Source organism: Oncorhynchus clarkii, chromosome 21, assembly GCF_045791955.1.
Source record: "Oncorhynchus clarkii lewisi isolate Uvic-CL-2024 chromosome 21, UVic_Ocla_1.0, whole genome shotgun sequence".
Classification (NCBI taxonomy): Eukaryota; Metazoa; Chordata; class Actinopteri; order Salmoniformes; family Salmonidae; genus Oncorhynchus; species Oncorhynchus clarkii.
In genome coordinates this window covers 13134253-13152670 of record NC_092167.1, presented here as the reverse complement: position 1 = coordinate 13152670, position 18418 = coordinate 13134253, and the positions used below count along the sequence as shown (strand labels likewise).

At 43.4% G+C, this 18418-nt stretch overlaps 1 protein-coding gene across 2 annotated transcripts; it reads right to left on the bottom strand.

Annotated features, from left to right (window-relative positions):
- Window positions 1–10820: 10820 nt before the first annotated feature.
- Window positions 10821–16343, bottom strand: LOC139378586 (RNA polymerase II-associated protein 3-like). Of its 2 annotated transcripts, none has more exons than XM_071120883.1 (17): window positions 16192–16343; window positions 15663–15818; window positions 15376–15565; window positions 15139–15258; window positions 14646–14773; window positions 14443–14564; window positions 14235–14305; window positions 14016–14150; window positions 13697–13824; window positions 13487–13608; window positions 13255–13325; window positions 13057–13149; window positions 12713–12948; window positions 12391–12580; window positions 11894–11991; window positions 11703–11803; window positions 10821–11594 (listed from the first exon to the last, which is right to left on the bottom strand). In XM_071120883.1, the coding sequence occupies exons 4-17, from the start codon at window positions 15238–15240 to the stop codon at window positions 11509–11511; spliced, it is 1683 nt and encodes a 560-aa protein (XP_070976984.1). In that variant the 5' UTR covers window positions 15241–15258; window positions 15376–15565; window positions 15663–15818; window positions 16192–16343; the 3' UTR covers window positions 10821–11508. The 2 variants fall into 2 exon arrangements, with proteins under 2 accessions (XP_070976984.1, XP_070976983.1); XM_071120882.1 differs by having other exon boundaries at window positions 15422–15565; window positions 16192–16341.
- Between the last annotated feature and the right edge of the window lie 2075 nt (window positions 16344–18418).

Here is an 18418-nt window from a genome sequence, read left to right as displayed (position 1 = left end):
TGTTCTTCACAGCTCGCCAATGGGAAGAGTCCCTAAACCTCACATGCACCGCAAGGAATGATGACTCTGGGAGGTCCTCTACAGTATCAAAGATACTGCAGGTTTTAGGTGGGTGGGGGGTTTGTTGGTTTGTTTTTATGACACTTATCCTGAAGTTAGTGGTGCATGGTCTTTGTGGTTTTTGGAATGGAGTGATAATTCAATGCCTTATAATTTACGGACATGATGTTTGGATTACTGGATTAGTGCTAGATTAAATTATTTTGCTGGTGTTTTTCACATTGGTCATAGGATCTAGACTATTATCTAAATGTGTATGTGTTCCTCCAATTAGCTGGACCAACCAACGTATCAATCACAGGCCCTGCCCTGATGACCCCAGGGGCCCCTCAAAGCTTCCAGTGTAACGCCGACTGCCGTCAGTCCTGCAACTACACATGGGGGATAAATGGCCGATGGCTCGGGGGACAGGGGAACGAGATTACTGTAACTCCCGAAGAATTGGCCACCTCTGTTACCCTGAACTGCAAGGCCATCAACAGTGTGTCTGGGCTCTATGACATGGCAACAAGGACAATACCTGTGACATGTAGGTTTTTGGGAGATTTAGAGCTTCCTCTAACAATTGTAGTTTCCCTCTTGTTGTTAGTGTAATGCAGTTGACCATCTCCACATCCAGGGCCGGATTAAGAAATCATAGGCCCTGGGGTTTTGTTTTAATAGGCCCCTGGTAGGATTTTTTGGGGGGTCCTCTCGAACCCCATAGAGGCTTGGGCCCAGGGGCTTCGGCCCAGGTAAGCCCCTGCATTATTCCGGTAGGCCTACATTACCTGATTATGCACTGTATTTTTCAGGTGGTCCCTTGGAACTAACCATTGTGGGACCAGACTTTGTGACTGTGGGCGTGCCATGCAGTTTTGACTGTGCCGCCCAGTGCTCTCCTTCCTGTAGCTACAGAATGAGTATCGACGGGCAGATTGGACAAGGCAACGAGCTGTTCTTCACAGCTCGCCAATGGGAAGAGTCCCTAAACGTCACATGCACCGCAAGGAATGATGACTCTGGGAGGTCCTCTACAGTATCAAAGATACTGCAGGTTTTAGGTGGGTGGGGGGTTTGTTGGTTTGTTTTTATGACACTTAACCTGAAGTTAGTGGTGCATGGTCTTTGTGGTTTTTGGAATGGAGTGATAATTCAATGCTTTATAATTTACGGGCATGATGTTTGGATTACTGGATTAGTGCTAGATTAAATTAATTTGCTCATGTTTTTCACATTGGTCGTAGGGTCTAGACTATTATCTAAATGTGTATGTGTTCCTCCAATTAGCTGGACCAACCAACGTATCGATCACAGGCCCTGACTTGATGACCCAAGGGGCCCCACAAAGCTTCCAGTGTTACGCCGACTGCCGTCAGTCCTGCAACTACACATGGGGGATAAATGGCCGATGGCTCGGGGGACAGGGGAACAAGATTACTGTAACTCCCGAAGAATTGGCCACCTCTGTTACCCTGAACTGCAAGGCCATCAACAGTGTGTCTGGGCTCTATGACATGGCAACAAGGACAATACCTGTGACATGTAGGTTTTTGGGAGATTTAGAGCTTCCTCTAACAATTGTAGTTTCCCTCTTGTTGTTAGTGTAATGCAGTTGTCCATCTCCACATCCAGGGCCGGATTAAGAAATCATAGGCCCTGGGGCTTTGTTTTAATAGGCCCCTGGTAGGATTTTTTGTAGGGTCCTCTCGAACCCCATAGAGGCTTGGGCCCAGGGGCTTCGGCCCAGGTAAGCCCCTGCATTATTCCGGTAGGCCTACATTACCTGATTATGCACTGTATTTTTCAGATGGTCCCTTGGAACTAACCATTGTGGGACCAGACTTTGTGACTGTGGGCGTGCCATGCAGTTTTGACTGTGCCGCCCAGTGCTCTCCTTCCTGTAGCTACAGAATGAGTATCGACGGGCAGATTGGACAAGGCAATGAGCTGTTCTTCACAGCTCGCCAATGGGAAGAGTCCCTAAACGTCACATGCACCGCAAGGAATGATGACTCTGGGAGGTCCTCTACAGTATCAAAGATACTGCAGGTTTTAGGTGGGTGGGGGGTTTGTTGGTTTGTTTTTATGACACTTAACCTGAAGTTAGTGGTGGTCTTTATGGTTTTTGGAATGGAGTGATAATTCAATGCCTTTTATGGACATTATGCCTGGATTACTGGATTAGTATCACAAAGTGTTTATACAGAAACCCAGCCTTAAACCCCAAACAACAAGCAATACAGATGTAGAAGCACGGTGGCTAGGAAAAACTCCCTCGAAAGGCAGTAACCTAGGAAGAAACCTAGGGAGGAACCAGGCTCTGAGGGGCGGCCAGTCCTCTTCTGGCTGTGCCGGGTGGAGATTATAAGAGTACATGGCCATTAAGGCTAGATTGTTCTTCAAGATGTTCATTCATAGATCACCAGCAAGTTCAAATAATAATCACAGTGGTCGTAGAGGGTGAAGCAGGTCAGCACCTCAGGAGTAAATGTCAGTTGGCTTTTTGGTGTTCCTTTTGTAATGTATTTTTTGTGTGTGTTACAGATGATGGAAAATCCATGGCCACACAGGCTGAACAGACTATAGACCTGCTTCTGTTCACATTCACACTCTCACTCTACACCGTAATATCAACATAATCCAGGAAAAGGTGCTTTTATACAAGGAAGTGATCTGTTCTCCACATGCATATCTGAATAATTTGAAAACATGTCATCATTATTACAGACAGTGATAGAACATGTGGTTTATTGGTAAAGAACAAAGAACAAACAGTGCCTCTCATATCAGGATGTTAACGATATTTGCTGATGATAAGTGAAGTGGAAAGGCTTGGCTGAATCTTTCACTATCAAAGCACTACGTGTGTTTGTGCAAGTATCATGTATAGCCTATTTGGATTAAATATTTAATAAAGACACATATACATTAATTTAGTAACATGTCTTTTTTGCAATGTGTAACTGTTTCCATACTTGAGATGGAGTTGAAACCTGCAAGCATGCCATCTTCATGGAAGGCACAGACTTTCAAGTAATGTATTTTAAATGGAGTGTTGAGGTGGACAGGCTCAAGGCAGGGCACACACCCTTTACACACCCTTTAAAATACATTACTTCAAAGTCTGTGCCTTTGGAAAAAAATCAAACATTTATGTAGATCTTTATGTAGATCTTGTTTGCCCAAATAATTTACACTCCTAGTATTTGTCTACAAACTGCATTACTGCAATAAACTACATGACAAACTGTTTTTGAAATTCTTAGTATTTTCTCTCAAATAAGTTCTGAAACAAGTACTTTAGATCAATTACCATCATAGTGAATTAAATATTTGAAATGTGAAATAGTTCCGTATTGTTAGTTGAAGTGCTATGTTCACATGTGGTCTGACTGATGAGTAGCATTAACTTCACAACAGATGAGGGACCCACCCTGCATCTACATCTACATTTTGCTCTTGAATGTAATCAACACGAGTAAATATTAAAACACACTTGATCACGGAGTGCGATTAGTCCGCTTTTGATTATCACTGATTATATATCAGGAGTTTCTTTTATGGTACATAAGAACAATCAATGTTCCAGAGAGGCAATGGTATCACCTACACACACACCCTCTCTATCTTTTCAAGCTTTTCCATGCATAACCCTTTTATCATCTTGAATTATAGTTCAATTGGTTAAGTTAATGAATGCATTTTAAATGGAAAAATAAGTATCCTTTATCAATATAATTATTACACCAACAACCTCTGCATCTACATCAGAGCTATTCGACATAATAGGATGAACAGATTAAAACATATTTGCACACTTTCTTTTGTCTGTAACCTTCACCTGTCTGAATGGACGAGAAGAAAACAAAGTGAACGCTCCCTCGCTCAGAGACATGTCACTTGGCAGTATCAAAAGGCTCAGTCGCAGTAGAGCAACGCCTACGAACACAAGGAACTAGCGCGCACGCCCTAACCAGAACACAATGCCGTGGAGCTGATTACCCACATAAATGTCCAAACGCTAGCGGCGCTTTCCTGGCACTGTCGGACAATGTCTTGTTTTTGAATTGGTTCCTGATAAGATTGTCAGACGTTTTTTTTTCTGAGGTATAAGGGTAGAACAGCTGTTGTGTGGACATTTCAGCCACTTAGTCACCAGGATCTCGGCAGAAGAACCATGGTTCTCCTCTGCACATTTCGTCTGCCTCTGCTGCTCACCTGCCTGGCAGGTAAGATACCACATTCAACTGAACCTGTTAGTGTTGAGGTCAAATCTTCTTCAAGTCAGGAATGACATTTGCTCATGCAATTTCTATTGTAAAACAAATTCGGATTTTTCTCTGAATTGTCAAAGTAGCCAATAAGAAATTGTTTTGTAATGAAAATCAAAATGTTTTAAACAGAGAAGTGGCTGCATGTAATGTGTATCTAGGGCCTAGGCCATTTAAATGTGTTATTAATGCTTTTTAAGATAGTTCATGTATAGTGAACCATTGTGATGGCATGGGATTCTTTTTCTTTCTGTGTTTCTGTAGGAACACTTGCCAGTGAGAGAGAGCAGGGCAGGACATCGGAGAAAACCACACCATGTAAGTTACATTAGGTTTCTGGCATAATTTCGAAGTATACAAAATAAATATATGCCAAAAATCTATATGCATTCATCACCAATTGTTTATCCTTACGCTAACATTATAACAACAATAAAACATTCAAATCCACTTCGTCTTAATTTTTTTCACATTATGTGTATGACCCAGGGGCTTGTTTTCCATTCTGTCAGATGGGCCGTCCTCTGTGGAGATCAATGGGGTGAACACAGTGACGGTGGAGGTTCCCTATGGCTTCCAGTGCTCAGCCAATTGCTTCCCAGCCTGCACCTTCACCTGGACCAGAGGAGGGCTCACTACCCAGGGCCCAGAGCTCAACCTCCAGCTGAAGGAGCAGGTTCCTCCACAGGTCCTGATCTGTATGGCTACAAACCCCACCACTGGGAAGTCAGTACGGGTCAGCAAAACAGTCAACGTGACAGGTAGGCTACTTATAATCTGTTTTTATCAATCTAAACGAATATTTAGAAATCATACTATGCCAACAGATGTTATGCTTTTGAGCCTTTGTAATGCACATGCAAAGTTTGCGGAGCTCTGTTCTACACTCTCCAACCTAATTCAACCCACGACAATGATTTATTTTCTAGCTGGACCGTCCAATATAAAGATCACAGGTCCTGATACACTGTCCAGTGGAGTGACTTCCAACTTTTCCTGCTCTGCTGATTGCTACCCGTCCTGCTCCTACACCTGGACAATTAGTTCTGAAGCACAAAGCACAGTGACCACCAAATACGGTCAAACCATCTCCGTCACACCTAACTCCTGGGAGATTGCAGAGGAATTGATCTGTGAGGCTCAGGACACTGTCTCACTCCTCTACATCTCAACCTATGTTACACCTTATGTGGCCCGTGAGTGGAATTTGTCATTCTTTTCAACTTTGGAGTGGTCCATTGAAGTCACATTGGATAATTATTACTTTATTATGTTAGTCATATATTCTGTGTAAACTGTATTTTTAGAAGGTTCTAAGAGTTTACAATTAAACACACCATCAAGTGTTTACTTCTACCTCTTCCCAGGCGGACCGGAGGATATTTCGATCACGGGTGCCAGCTCGGTGACATTAGGAGACACTTACAACTTTGTGTGCTTTGTTGACTGCACCCCCTCCTGTAACTTTACCTGGACATTCAATGGAAAGATCTTCAATGGCGACGAGATCCAGTTGCCCATTTTCCATAAGGGCCATAAGCCCGTGGTTAGCAGTAAACTGGTGGTTACTGTTGATGAGTACAGGCACAATGAGGCACTGACATGTGAGGCCAAGAATGTTGCCTCGGGGGTCACTGCTGTTAGCACCAAGATCCTGAGCGTCACTGGTAAGTCAGAGTTTTTGTGACAAAAGAATTGTCACAAGTCAATATTTACAATCAGATGTTTGAAGGTGAATCCCACCATTTTGTAAAAGCCAACTCAAAAGTATTTCACTTGGTATCTCTCTGTTTAACTTCTGTCCTCTTCACCTCTTTTCCACTCCCCTGTCTTCCAGATCCTATCTCTGTACAGCCGGTGTCCCAGGACAAGCCCTTGGCACACCAGCCCTTCTCACTGCAGTGTGTGGGCTCTCAGAATCCAGCCTCCATTTTGTGGTTAAAAAATGGCCTCCCTATAGCTGTGTCCGACAGGGTCAGTCTCTCCCCCAACAACATCACTATGTCTTTTAGTCCTCTGCTCCAGTCGGATGGTGGGCTGTACCAATGCATCGTTTCTCAGGGGGGAGCAGCCATCAAAGGGGTTGGGTACCAACTGAATGTAAATTGTGAGTATGAATATGCAGAGATAAATTATATTTATACAGCCATTTTTGCTCACCATACACCAGTATTTCAAGAAAGATCATAAAAGAGATCCAGTAACTGTTTACAGGAGCAATTAGGGGTTAAGTGCTTTGCTCAAGGGCACAACATAATTGTTAACCCCTAGGCTACCTGCCACCCCTATGTGTGTGTGTGTGTGTGTGTGTGTGTGTGTGTGTGTGTGTGTGTGTGTGTGTGTGTGTGTGTGTACTGCTCAAAAAAATAAAGGGAACACTTAAACAACACAATGTAACTCCAAGTCAATCACACTTCTGTGAAATCAAACTATCCACCTAGGAAGCAATACTGATTGACAATAAATTTCACATGCTGTTGTGCAAATGGAATAGACAACAGGTGGAAATTATAGGCATTTAGCAAGACACCCCCAATAAAGGAGTGGTTCTGCAGGTGGTGACCAGACCACTTCTCAGTTCCTATGCTTCCTGGCTGATGTTTTGGTCACTTTTGAATGCTGGCTGTGCTTTCACTCTAGTGGTAGCATGAGACGGAGTCTACAACCCACACAAGTGGCTCAGGTAGTGCAGCTCATCCAGGATGGCACATCAATGCGAGATGTGGCAAGAAGGTTTGCTGTGTCTGTCAGCGTAGTGTCCAGAGCATGGAGGCGCTACCAGGAGACAGGCCAGTACATCAGGAGACGTGGAGGAGGCCGTAGGAGGGCAACAACCTAGCAGCAGGACCGCTACCTCCACCTTTGTGCAAGGAGGAGCAGGAGGAGCACTGCCAGAGCTCTGCAAAATGACCTCCAGCAGGCCACAAATGTGCATGTGTCTGCTCAAACGGTCAGGAACAGACTCCATGAGGGTGGTATGAGGGCTCGACGTCCACAGGTGGGGGTTGTGCTTACAGCCCAACACCGTGCAGGACGTTTGGCATTTGCCAGAGAACACCAAGATTGGCAAATCAAATTCGCCACTGGCGCCCTGTGCTCTTCACAGATGAAAGCAGGTTCACACTGAGCACGTGACAGACGTGACAGAGTCTGGAGACGCCGTGGAGAACGTTCTGCTGCCTGCAACATCCTCCAGCATGACCGGTTTGGTGGTGGGTCAGTCATGGTGTGGGGTGGCATTTCTTTGGGGGGGCCGCACAGCCCTCCATGTGCTCGCCAGAGGTAGCCTGACTGCCATTGGTACCGAGATGAGATCCTCAGACCCCTTGTGAGACCATATGCTGGTGCGGTTGGCACTGGGTTCCTCCTAATGCAAGACAATGCTAGACCTCATGTGGCTGGAGTGTGTCAGCAGTTCCTGCAAGAGGAAGGCATTGATGCTATGGACCGTCCGTTCCTCAGACCTGAATCCAATTGAGCACATCTGGGACATCATGTCTCGCTCCATCCACCAGCGCCACGTTGCACCACAGACTGTCCAGGAGTTGGCGGATGCTTTAGTCCAGGTCTGGGAGGAGATCCCTCAGGAGACCATCCGCCACCTCATCAGGAGCATGCCCAGGCATTGTAGGGAGGTCATACAGGCACGTGGAGGCCACACACACTACTTAGCCTCATTTTTATTTGTTTTAAGGACATTACATCAAAGTTGGATCAGCCTGTAGTGTGGTTTTCCACTTTAATTTTGAGTGTCACTCCAAATCCAGACCTCCATGGGTTGATAAATTGATAATTCTATTGATAATTTTTGTGTGATTTTTTTGTCAGCACATTCAACTATGTAAAGAAAAAAGTATTTCATAAGAATATTTCATTAATTCAGATCTAGGATGTGTTATTTTAGTGGTCCCTTTATTTTTTTGAGCAGTGTATATATATATATATATATATATATATGTGTGTGTGTGTGTTTACAAGCTAATGATAAAGATATTTCATGACATTTTCCAGATGGACCACTTCAAGCTGTTATCATCCAATCTGGCAAAGGCCCAGTAGGTAAAGTCTTGTATCTCCTGCCTGGATCAAAGACAGCCCTTCAGTGTTCGGCCCTGTGCTACCCCACCTGTACCTACACCTGGATATACAAGGGGAGGCTGGCAGAGATTAATGCCTCCTTCTCCCTTACACCTGAGACCACCATGGACGGAGGACCCCTCAGCTGTGTGGCTTACAACTCAGTGACCAATGACAACAGCACTGCCAATACCTCAGTTGTGTTAATTGGTGAGCAGCAGTTAGATTGTATTATCAAAAAAATATTTATTGTCGCTGTTATATGAAGCATGAAAAGAGGTAGTGCAGAACAAATGAGCCATTCTAAACTCAGCAAAAAAAGCCCCCTTTTCAGGACCCTGTCTTTCAAAGATAATTCGGAAAAATCCAAATTACTTCACAGATCTTCATTGTAAAGGGTTTAAACACTGTTTCCCATGCTTGTTCAATGAACCATAAACAATTAATGAACGTGCACCTGTGGAATGGTCGTTAAGACACTAACAGCTTACGGACGGTAGGCAATTAAGGCTACAGTTATGTAAACTTAGGACACTAAAGAGGCCTTTCTACTGTCTGAAAAACACCAAAAGAAAGACGCCCAGGGTCCCTGCTCATCTGTATGAACGTGCCTTAGGCATGCTGCAAGGAGGCATGAGGACTGCAGATGTGGTCAGGGGAATAAATTGCATTGTCCGTACTGTGAGACGCCTAAGACAGCTCTACAGGGAGACAGGAAGGACAGCTGATCGTCCTCACAGTGGCAGTCCACATGTAACAACACCTGCACAGGATCGGTACATCTGAACCTCACATCTGCGGGACAGGTACAGGATGGCAACAACAACTGCCAGAGTTACACCAGGAACGCACAATCCCTCCATCGGTGCTCAGACTGTCCACAATAGGCTGAGAGAGGCTGGACTGATGGTTTTGTAGGCATGTCGTAAGGCAGGTCCTCACCAGACATCACCGGCAACAACGCCGCCTATGGGCACAAACCCACCATTGCTGGAACTGGATCAGACAGGACTGGCAAAAAGTGCTCTTCACTGACAAGTCGCGGTTTTGTCTCACCAGGGGTGATGGTCGGATTCACGTTTATCGTCGAAGGGATGAGCGTTACATCGAGGCCTGTACTCTGGAGCGAGATCTATTTGGAGGTGGAGGGTCCGTCATGGTCTGGGGTGTCACAGCATCATCGGACTGAGCTTTGGCCATTCCCCCCAGAAATGTTAGGGAACTTGCAGGTGCCTTGGTGGAAGAGTGGGGTAACATCTCACAGCAAGAACAGGCAAATCTGGTGCAGTCCATGAGGAGATGCACTGCAGTACTTAATGCAACTGGTTGCCACACCAGATACTGGCTGTTACTTTTGATTTTGACCCCCTTTGTTCAGGGACACATTATTCCATGTCTGTTAGTCAGTTCATGTTCAGTTTGTCTCAGTTGTTGATTCTTATGTTCATACAAATATTTACACGTTAAGTTTGATGAAAATAAACGCAGTTGACAGTGAGAGGACGTTTCTTTTTCTGCTGAGTTTAGGTCTAATGTTGACCTTTCTTTCAGATGGACCATCTAACGTGACCATCTCAGGACCAGGTTCCCTAGAGGTAGGGGTCAAGGCCAGCTTCAAGTGTATTGCCCAGTGCTCTCCCTCTTGCAGCTACACCTGGAGTGTGTATGGTCGGACCATGCACGGCAGTGTGGTTGATATAACCGTCAACCGTTACGTGGCCACTGAGTCTTTCAGCTGCGAGGCACACAACACGATCACCGGGAAGACAGGCACAGCCAATGAGACACTCAGTGTCACAGGTATGGTCAAACTACTCTGATCCATCAATTTAATTGTTGGTCTTATAACACTTTCTACTAGTCTGTTCAACTGGGGACAGCATCTGGGGTAACAATTGTCATGCAGCTGGCCAGTTACAGCCATAATTGTTATTTTAGTAGAAAAATGTTGAGCTTGTAATGTATCATAATGCATGTTTGAAAATTAGCTACAACAAACCTAATGAATACAACACAGCTTTGGTGAAACCGGCATCTCAATAACTAATAGTTGACTCCTTGGAACTTTTGGAAATGAAGCTTCTCCCCACCGTGCCGTTCTAGCCGTAAAACTTCACCCACTTCATGTAAAAATTAAAAACTACCATTGGGTAAACTATTCCTTCAGAAAAATGTTGAATCCCACCCATGCTAAAATCTAGGTATTAAGACAATTATGACACTATTTTCTTTTGTTCACGGTTATTCTCCATTATTGTTAGTTAAACGCTAATACAATTATTGTGCCAGACCTACATTATGTGTAGTAGACATGCCACAAAGTTTAGCCAGCTATTAACATTTCTTCCCTTTTCCCCCAAAGATTCTCACTGGTGTGGATGTTGAGAAAAGTCAAGAGAAGAATTCCATTCAATGGCGATGGGGCAACAATGCAATCTAACAGTTTCTTTATTATCTTGTGCTGCTGTCTGGAAAATGTGTGCTTTGTTAATGAAGTTTGACAGACTTCCTGTAATTGGTTTACTTTCCACATATTGTCTATACTTTGGTGCCAACCTTAGTCCATGTGTAGAGGACACCAAAACCTATATTTTACAGTTAACGTGTGAAAATGCTATTTGCTGAAAAGTATCGTCTCCGTATCTGCACTTTCAGTGATCATCAATAAAGATTGTCAATTTATTAGGTATTCACACTCATTCACTGCAATTAACATCTTGAACATGAGATGTACAGTCCTGGACAGAATAATTGAAAATAACAAATGTATTGGCGCCAGATGCATATTTGAACTATTAACCCTATGGTTCTGTGGGCCGCAGTCAGATAGAACATTCTTGTTTTGGCCATGCATAGTAACTACTGTTCTCATACGAGGATGAAACTTATACATGTTTTGAGCTATAGAAAAAAGCAGTATAGCATTACATCAAATGTTACAGACCTTCCAATATGGCAGCCAAAGTTAAGTGAATCCTTGTTGCGTACATATAGCAATGTTTGGATTAGCAACATGTACTAGAGCATTGAAAAACTTGTTCAATCGACTGCTTGCTGAAGTAAAAAGCAATTTTGCTCTCCGTGGCGATGTCCATTTTTTTAGGGTTCTGCATTCACGTCACACTCCATACTTCTTTTGCAGGGCTCCTACTGAAACATCCTCAAGTCCAGCTTGACGAAGAAAGTCAAACAATTCTTGTAGAACTACAACAACAACAAAAACGTTTGCAGTTATCAATATCTGTTAATCATTTTGCATTGGGGTTAAATAATGTATCACAAACTGTGCCAGATCAACAACCAAATCGGTACCTTTCTTCTCGGGGATGGACATGAACATGACAGCCATGTCGAACCGCCTCACACCGGCCAGATTCCTGAGGATCTCCAGTATGACAGGTGGCTCTTCCTTCCTTCATTTTGATAAGGACAATGTGACAACAGTCACATTTCTTGTATGAGCTATAACATTCGTAATAGCATGGTATTTTCACAGTACTTACTTGATGTAGAAGCTTTGTAACGTCCTCAAAATCTGATTGAGTATGTCTGGCTCAAGAGAGCTCTGGAAGATCTTTGCGTACGCCTGAGGCTGGATTTGCTAAAACAGAACACAGACACACAACAAATAAACATCCGTCCTTGGTGGCATCTACTTGTTTTTCTCAGCAGAAAAGACAAATCTCATTGTATGGTGATTTGCTTGTGTACAAATAGAACCCCAAACAAGAGATCAGGTCTCTGTTGAATAATAGATGATCACAACAAGACAGGCATCCAAATATAGGCTATATCTTATTAGTAGGTCACATGTCATTAGCAACCATTTTGTATAGGCTATAAATAAAAGGTTACATAAAAAAAAGAGGACAGTAACACAACCCATATTGCTTATTTTCCCCTTTGTACTTCATTTGCACATAATATGACATTTGAAATGTCTTTATTCTTTTGGATGTGTAATATTGCGTTTTTCATCATATTTTAATTCCACACCCACCTTCAAATACTTGTAGATAACTTCAGGGCCATTTCCAATCTTCCTTAGGTCTGCCTCTAGCTGGAAGCTGTTGGTGGGGGCAGGAGGTACGACCTCAGTTGAGGGTGTAGCAGACGGTTCTGTTGGTTCACTGACAGTTGCCTCCCTGTGCTTCTGTGTCTGTGCTCTCACAGCATCCCCCCGAGGCCCTCTGAAATAAGAAAACAGCCTCAGTGGTGCTATTGTCAAAAGCCTAACTGGTGACAAAAGTTCTATTCAAAACATGTATCAAAATCCTCAAGCCGTTCGGCTTGAGATTAAGCAATTAAACAATATCTCTTACTTGACAGGGGAATGTGAGGGGATGTTTGATATTTCTTCAATCTTCAGGATCTTAGCACTGGGGGAGGTAGAGGGAGGTGAGGCCTCACCCTGACCCTCTCTCACAGTGTCTGCGATGGAGGTGGTCTTCTGGGGCCTAAAACAGGGGGCTGTGGTTGAAGTGAACACAGCAGAGGGCTCCTTCTGGACAAGGATCTTTCCACCAACCTCCTCAATGTCCACTCTCCTCAATGGTTTCTGAGATACAAAGAAATCCAATAGGAACATTGTTGTGTGAATCTTTCAAGCAAAGTTCAGAAACAACCTACCGAGAGTATTTTTCCTGTTTTTATCTGAGAGACTCACGGTTGACTGCAGGTCAGGTGGTTTGTTAACTGGCAGTACTGTTCTCCGCTGTGCATGCTCCTCTGTTGCCAGCAGACCACTGGTGCCCATGTCCTACACAAGAGCAGAGAGATGCTATGTCAAGGATTTGTCAACAAAGACAACAGGTGTAAGAACATTAACACAAAAACCTTAGTGAGCACGAAACCACATACGTACAATTGCAATCTTCTTCATCTCATGAAATGCCTGCTTGTTTCCTGGTTCTAGCTTCAGGACCTCCTCAAAATCTAAAAAAAACATGACATAATAAACAGTTCCATGACTACTGCTACCATTCACATAAAGACTTCAACCTGCTCAAGGTAGTTACATAGAAACATGCCTAGCCTACACAAAATGGTTGCTAATGACATGTGACCTACTAATAAGATATGCCTGTCTACTGTACCTTCTATAGCTTGTTTTAGCAGTCCCAGAGCAGCCCTAGCTGTCCCTCTGCGGGCAAAGGCCTTTGAGTAGGTGCCATCCAGGGCTATAGCTTTACTGCAGTCCTCCTCAGCCTCTTTATATCTAGGGAGAGAATCAAGCTTAATCAATGCACAGCTTTGACAGAATTTATACTTATCCAATACCTTATCCTGCCTTCCCTGCTGCTTACCTCTGCAGCTTTAAGTAAGCCATGGCCCGGTTGGCAGGCAGGAGGACATTGGTGCTGTCCGCTTCCATGCCCTTGGTGTAGTACTCTACTGCAGCCTCATACTTCCCCTCTTTGAAGTATGCGTTCCCCTGAAAGAGTCAAGGTTTAGTGCAATGGTAACCATTTAGAAAGCAATGCACTTAAACACAGGCAAATAGCATGCTGTAGTACACCTGTGGTAGGTCTTCAGCGCTGCAGTGTCTCAGAGTCTGGGAAACTGGTACCCGATATGTAAGGTGCCTATACTAACATCGAAAGATAAGTGTAGCTGGTGGCTTACCCTGTCTTTCTGCACCACCGCCTCCTGTCTCCTCTGCTGTTCCTCCATGAGCTGCTGTTGCTTGACGTCCACCACAGGTGGCGTCACCACTGCAGCCTCTGGGCTTTCTGCCTTTCCACCCAGTTTAGCAATGACCTACCGATAGAGGAGAGGTTAGACTGGATCAGGGAGGGGGATACAGAGGTACAGTAATAGATCCAACACCAGATAATGTCTCACCTCTTTGCATTTCATCACTTCATTCTGTGCCTCCAGGTTCCCAGGATCCAGCTTGAGCACCATTACATAATCTAGTTATGTAGAGGAAGGAAGCAGAAATTGTTTTAAGTGACCAATTATTCTAAGAAAATACAGCATATAAAAACTAACTCTGCTGGCATTCTACCCATTTGAAAACGTGTTTTGTTGTGTTACTATTATTCCTCACCTTCTAGGGCAGATTCATAATGTTGCTGGGCGAATCGAGCCGCTCCTCTTCGTGCAAATGCTTTGAAGTAGTTACTGTCCAGCGCGATGGACAAGTTGCAGTCAGACTCTGCAACAGCAAACCTGACACAGACATAGGTTCACACATTAATGTTGTCAATTAAAATGTTACATATGTTGCTTATTTCCTTACATGTTGCTTACTTTTTGAGTCTGAAGAAGCAGGCAGCTCGGTTTGTAGGCAGAACGGGGTTATAAGGGTCTGCGCCCATGCCTCTGGTGTAACACTCAATGGCATCATCATACTTCCCTTCTTTAAACAGCTGATTACCCTGAAAAACAATTGTCAAATTCAGTACAGCAAATATAAGATTTAGCAATCTATACATACAAGAAAGTAGTAACATCTACTGACTACAGGAGACTACTGACAGAGTATTATTAACTACTACCACCAATGACTGGTGATAGTTGCTAACGAGGCCCCGATGGTGGTATATTGTTTGGGTAATTGTCTAGGATCGAAATCACAGCATACTGCAAACAAATGCCCTTCAATGGTGGTCATTGTGTCATCATAATAATAATATATAATATTTTAAAATGACAACATTTACGCGCAAATTCATATTTCTGCATGTCTGTCAGGTTTGGTGTTGCTGAGTCTGACTTCAATACTATAAGTGTGAAGCCATACTTTCTCCTTCTCAGCAAGAGCTGTATCTTGGTCAGTAGCAGGAACCCCAGAATCCTCAGATTCAGAGTCATTGGACTCAGCAGCGCTGTCCTCTTTATCCATGGACTCCAAAACCTTGTCCTACCAGAAGACAAAAACATCCCAAAAATGTTTAGTGTAACAGCAAGCAGTACATACTGTTTAACAGGGTGCACTGCTGCCATTCAGCTTAAAACCAGAGACTTAGTTTAAACTCACTATTGAAATCAAAGGAGAAACAGGCAAGATCCACCTAATCCATTACCACATCAAATTTGTCCCATGACTGATAGTCATAAGACTTTATCCTGGGTGCTTGTTTTGTTTCAGTCTTTGCATTGTTGTCTGATGCCTTCTTTTTCTCCCTCTTCTTTTTGTAGTCCTTGTTTCGCACTGGTGGGAGGCTTTTCTAAGGCAGGAATACATAGGTCAGGATCTTTCTAACATAGCACAATCTCAACTCTATAGCTAAACATAAAACATACACATTTTCAAGTGTTACATACTTGAGACTCGCCAACACTCCCACTTCTTAGTTGTTCATCCTTCTTCTTTATGTCAGTTTCCCAGCTGTCAAGATCTTTCATGAAGTTATGCAGGTCCTCTGCATTTTGTCGCATTTGCAGTTGGAGTTCAATGGCTTTGTTTTCAGACATGCCTACCTGTCAAATACATTGAATATACTAGGTTGACAAAACAGGAGATAGGATCACTTTAATTTAAGATGTTAGATAGCTAGCTGATTATCTAGTCAACGGGGACAGATATTCAATAGAAACACTAACTTAGTTAACAGTCAGTTCTTTGACGTTACTCAAAAACGATGGCGCTAGTAACGTTACGCTACTGTTAACTAACTACTATAACACCAAGTAGCTGGCTACAGTTGAGAAATGCGCTAGTTAGCGAGTCACGGCTATCTCGCAAAAGCAGCCATTTATAAATGGTAACTAGCTAGCGGCCTAAACTAACGCAACGCGTTTAACGAGTTTCGACCTGCCAATAAGAGCTGATGACATTATAATATTTGAGTACCTGTCCCTTGCGTCCCAAGTTGATTGTAATTTATCCGTTGAATTTTAAACGAGGCTTACAACCATTTAATATTAGCTACAAACTATCACCATACTGTCTTTTTCTGTTTGTGTTCGGCGCCATGACAGCATGTCTTCTACTTCTTCGTCGATGAGGTTTAACGGCGGTTGGCATCCAATCAATGTTACATTACTGCCACCTACTAGACTGGAGTACTCATACCGTGCTTTAAAAAAATATAAACAAAAACACCACTCCACCACACATATTTAGTCCTTCCTCAGGCCAAAAACCTGAAAGGATTGGACACCACCCTGTAACTCTTCTGATGTCTCGCACACCCAAATACCTCTCTGCAGCTGCCACCACAACCTCCATTTTCTTCAATTTACATTCCATCCCTGCAGTACAGTTGACAACCATTGCTATATATGCAAAAAAATCTAATCTTACTGAAAAATATATCACTTGTTGGCCTATCCATCTGTACTGGTACAGATCTACTACTCACACCACTCCTCTCAGGATCTGTCCCCCTTGACCCATCTTCCTCTACTTTCTTTACTGCCTCAGCATATGACAACTTTTCCACTACCCTAAATCTGGAAACCTAAACCTGTCTTTCTCGCACGGGACATTTCTAATCCCCAGCCCCATGGGCACCCTTACAATTAACACATACCACTATTTTTCCCAATGCTACACATTCCTTTGTCTCATGCCCTTCTGCACACTTCTCACACATAGGAACCTCCCTCCTACACACTGCTGCCACATGCCCACAAGCTTGACACCTGTAACAACGTAATGTATTTGGCACAGAAGCTAGTACAGGATAACTTACAGTGGGGCAAAAAAATATTTAGTCAATCAGCAATTGTGCAAGTTCTCCCACTTAAAAAGATGAGGCCTGTAATTTTCATCATAGGTAAACTTCAACTATGACAGACAAAATGAGAAAAAAAACTATCCAGAAAATCACATTGTAGGATTTTTTATGAATTTGCAAATTATGGTGGAAAATAAGTATTTGGTCAATAACAAACAAGCAAGATTTCTGGCTCTCACAAACCTGTAACTTCTTCTTTAAGAGGCTCCTCTGTCCTCCACTCGTTACCTGTATTAATGTCACCTGTTTGAACTTGTTATCAATATAAAAGACACCTGTCCACAACCTCAAACAGTCACACTCCAAACTCTACTATGGCCAAGACCAAAGAGCTGTCAAAGGACACCAGAAACAAAATTGTAGACCTGCACCAGGCTGGGAAGACCTAATCTGCAATAGGTAAGCAGCTTGGTTTGAAGAAATCAACTGTGGGAGCAATTACCGTAATTTCCGGACTATAAGCCGCTACTTTATTCCCACGCTTTGAACCTCGCGGTTTATACAATGACGCAGGTAATTTATGGATTTTTCCCGCTTTCACAAGATTCATGCCGCCAAAAAACTGAGCACCGTCACATAATGTGACATAAATCGAGCGCGCTCAAACTTCCCATCATTCTGATTACGGTAGTCATTTTGTCACCCTCATCATGGCAAAGACACGGAGAAATGCATATGATGCAGCTTTCAAGTTGAAGGCGATCGATCTGGCTGTTGGGAAAGGAAATAGAGCTGCTGACAGCATGGAGCATTGTCAAAAAATCCACTATCATCAACAGGTTTCGAAAGGCTGGACTGCTGCGTGTTGAAGAGGGCAGCGATCCAACATCGGATGAAGCAATTCTGAGGCTATTCAACTCCGACACCGAAGGAGATGACTTCAGTGGTTTCAGTGCACAGGAGGAGGAAGATAGTGACCAATGACTTTCTTGGTAGGTAACTGTTTACTGCTATTTTTTTTAAATATTTTTGTTACAAGCCGTGTTTCGTTTAAAGGCTGTGTAAAGTTAATTTGTTTCAATGTACCGGCAGGCACCTGCGGCTTATAGACATGTGCGGCTTATTTATGTACAAAATACATATTTAAAAAAAAATTCAGTGGGTGCGGCTTATATTCAGTAGCGCTTAATAGTCCAGAAATTACGGTATTAGGAAATGGAAGACATACAAGACCACTGATAATCTCCCTCGATCTGGTGCTCCATGCAAGATCTCACCCAGTGGGGTCAAAATGATCACAAGAACGGTGAGCAAAAATCCCAGAACCACACGGGGGGACCTAGTAAATGACCTGCAGAGAGCTGGGACCAAAGTAACAAAGCCTACCATCAGTAACAC

What these genes read in the sequence shown, in the direction of transcription:
- LOC139378586 (XM_071120882.1), bottom strand. Translation starts at nt 15,812, where the DNA reads ATGTCTGAAAACAAAGCCATTGAACTCCAACTGCAAATGCGACAAAAT. An exon ending in AAGTGATGAAATGCAAAGAG is followed by an intron (nt 14,151 to 14,234) that starts GTGAGACATTAT and finishes CTCTATCGGTAG; the next exon opens with GTCATTGCTAAACTGGGTGG. An exon ending in GCTAAAACAAGCTATAGAAG is followed by an intron (nt 13,326 to 13,486) that starts GTACAGTAGACA and finishes TGTTTTTTTTAG; the next exon opens with ATTTTGAGGAGGTCCTGAAG.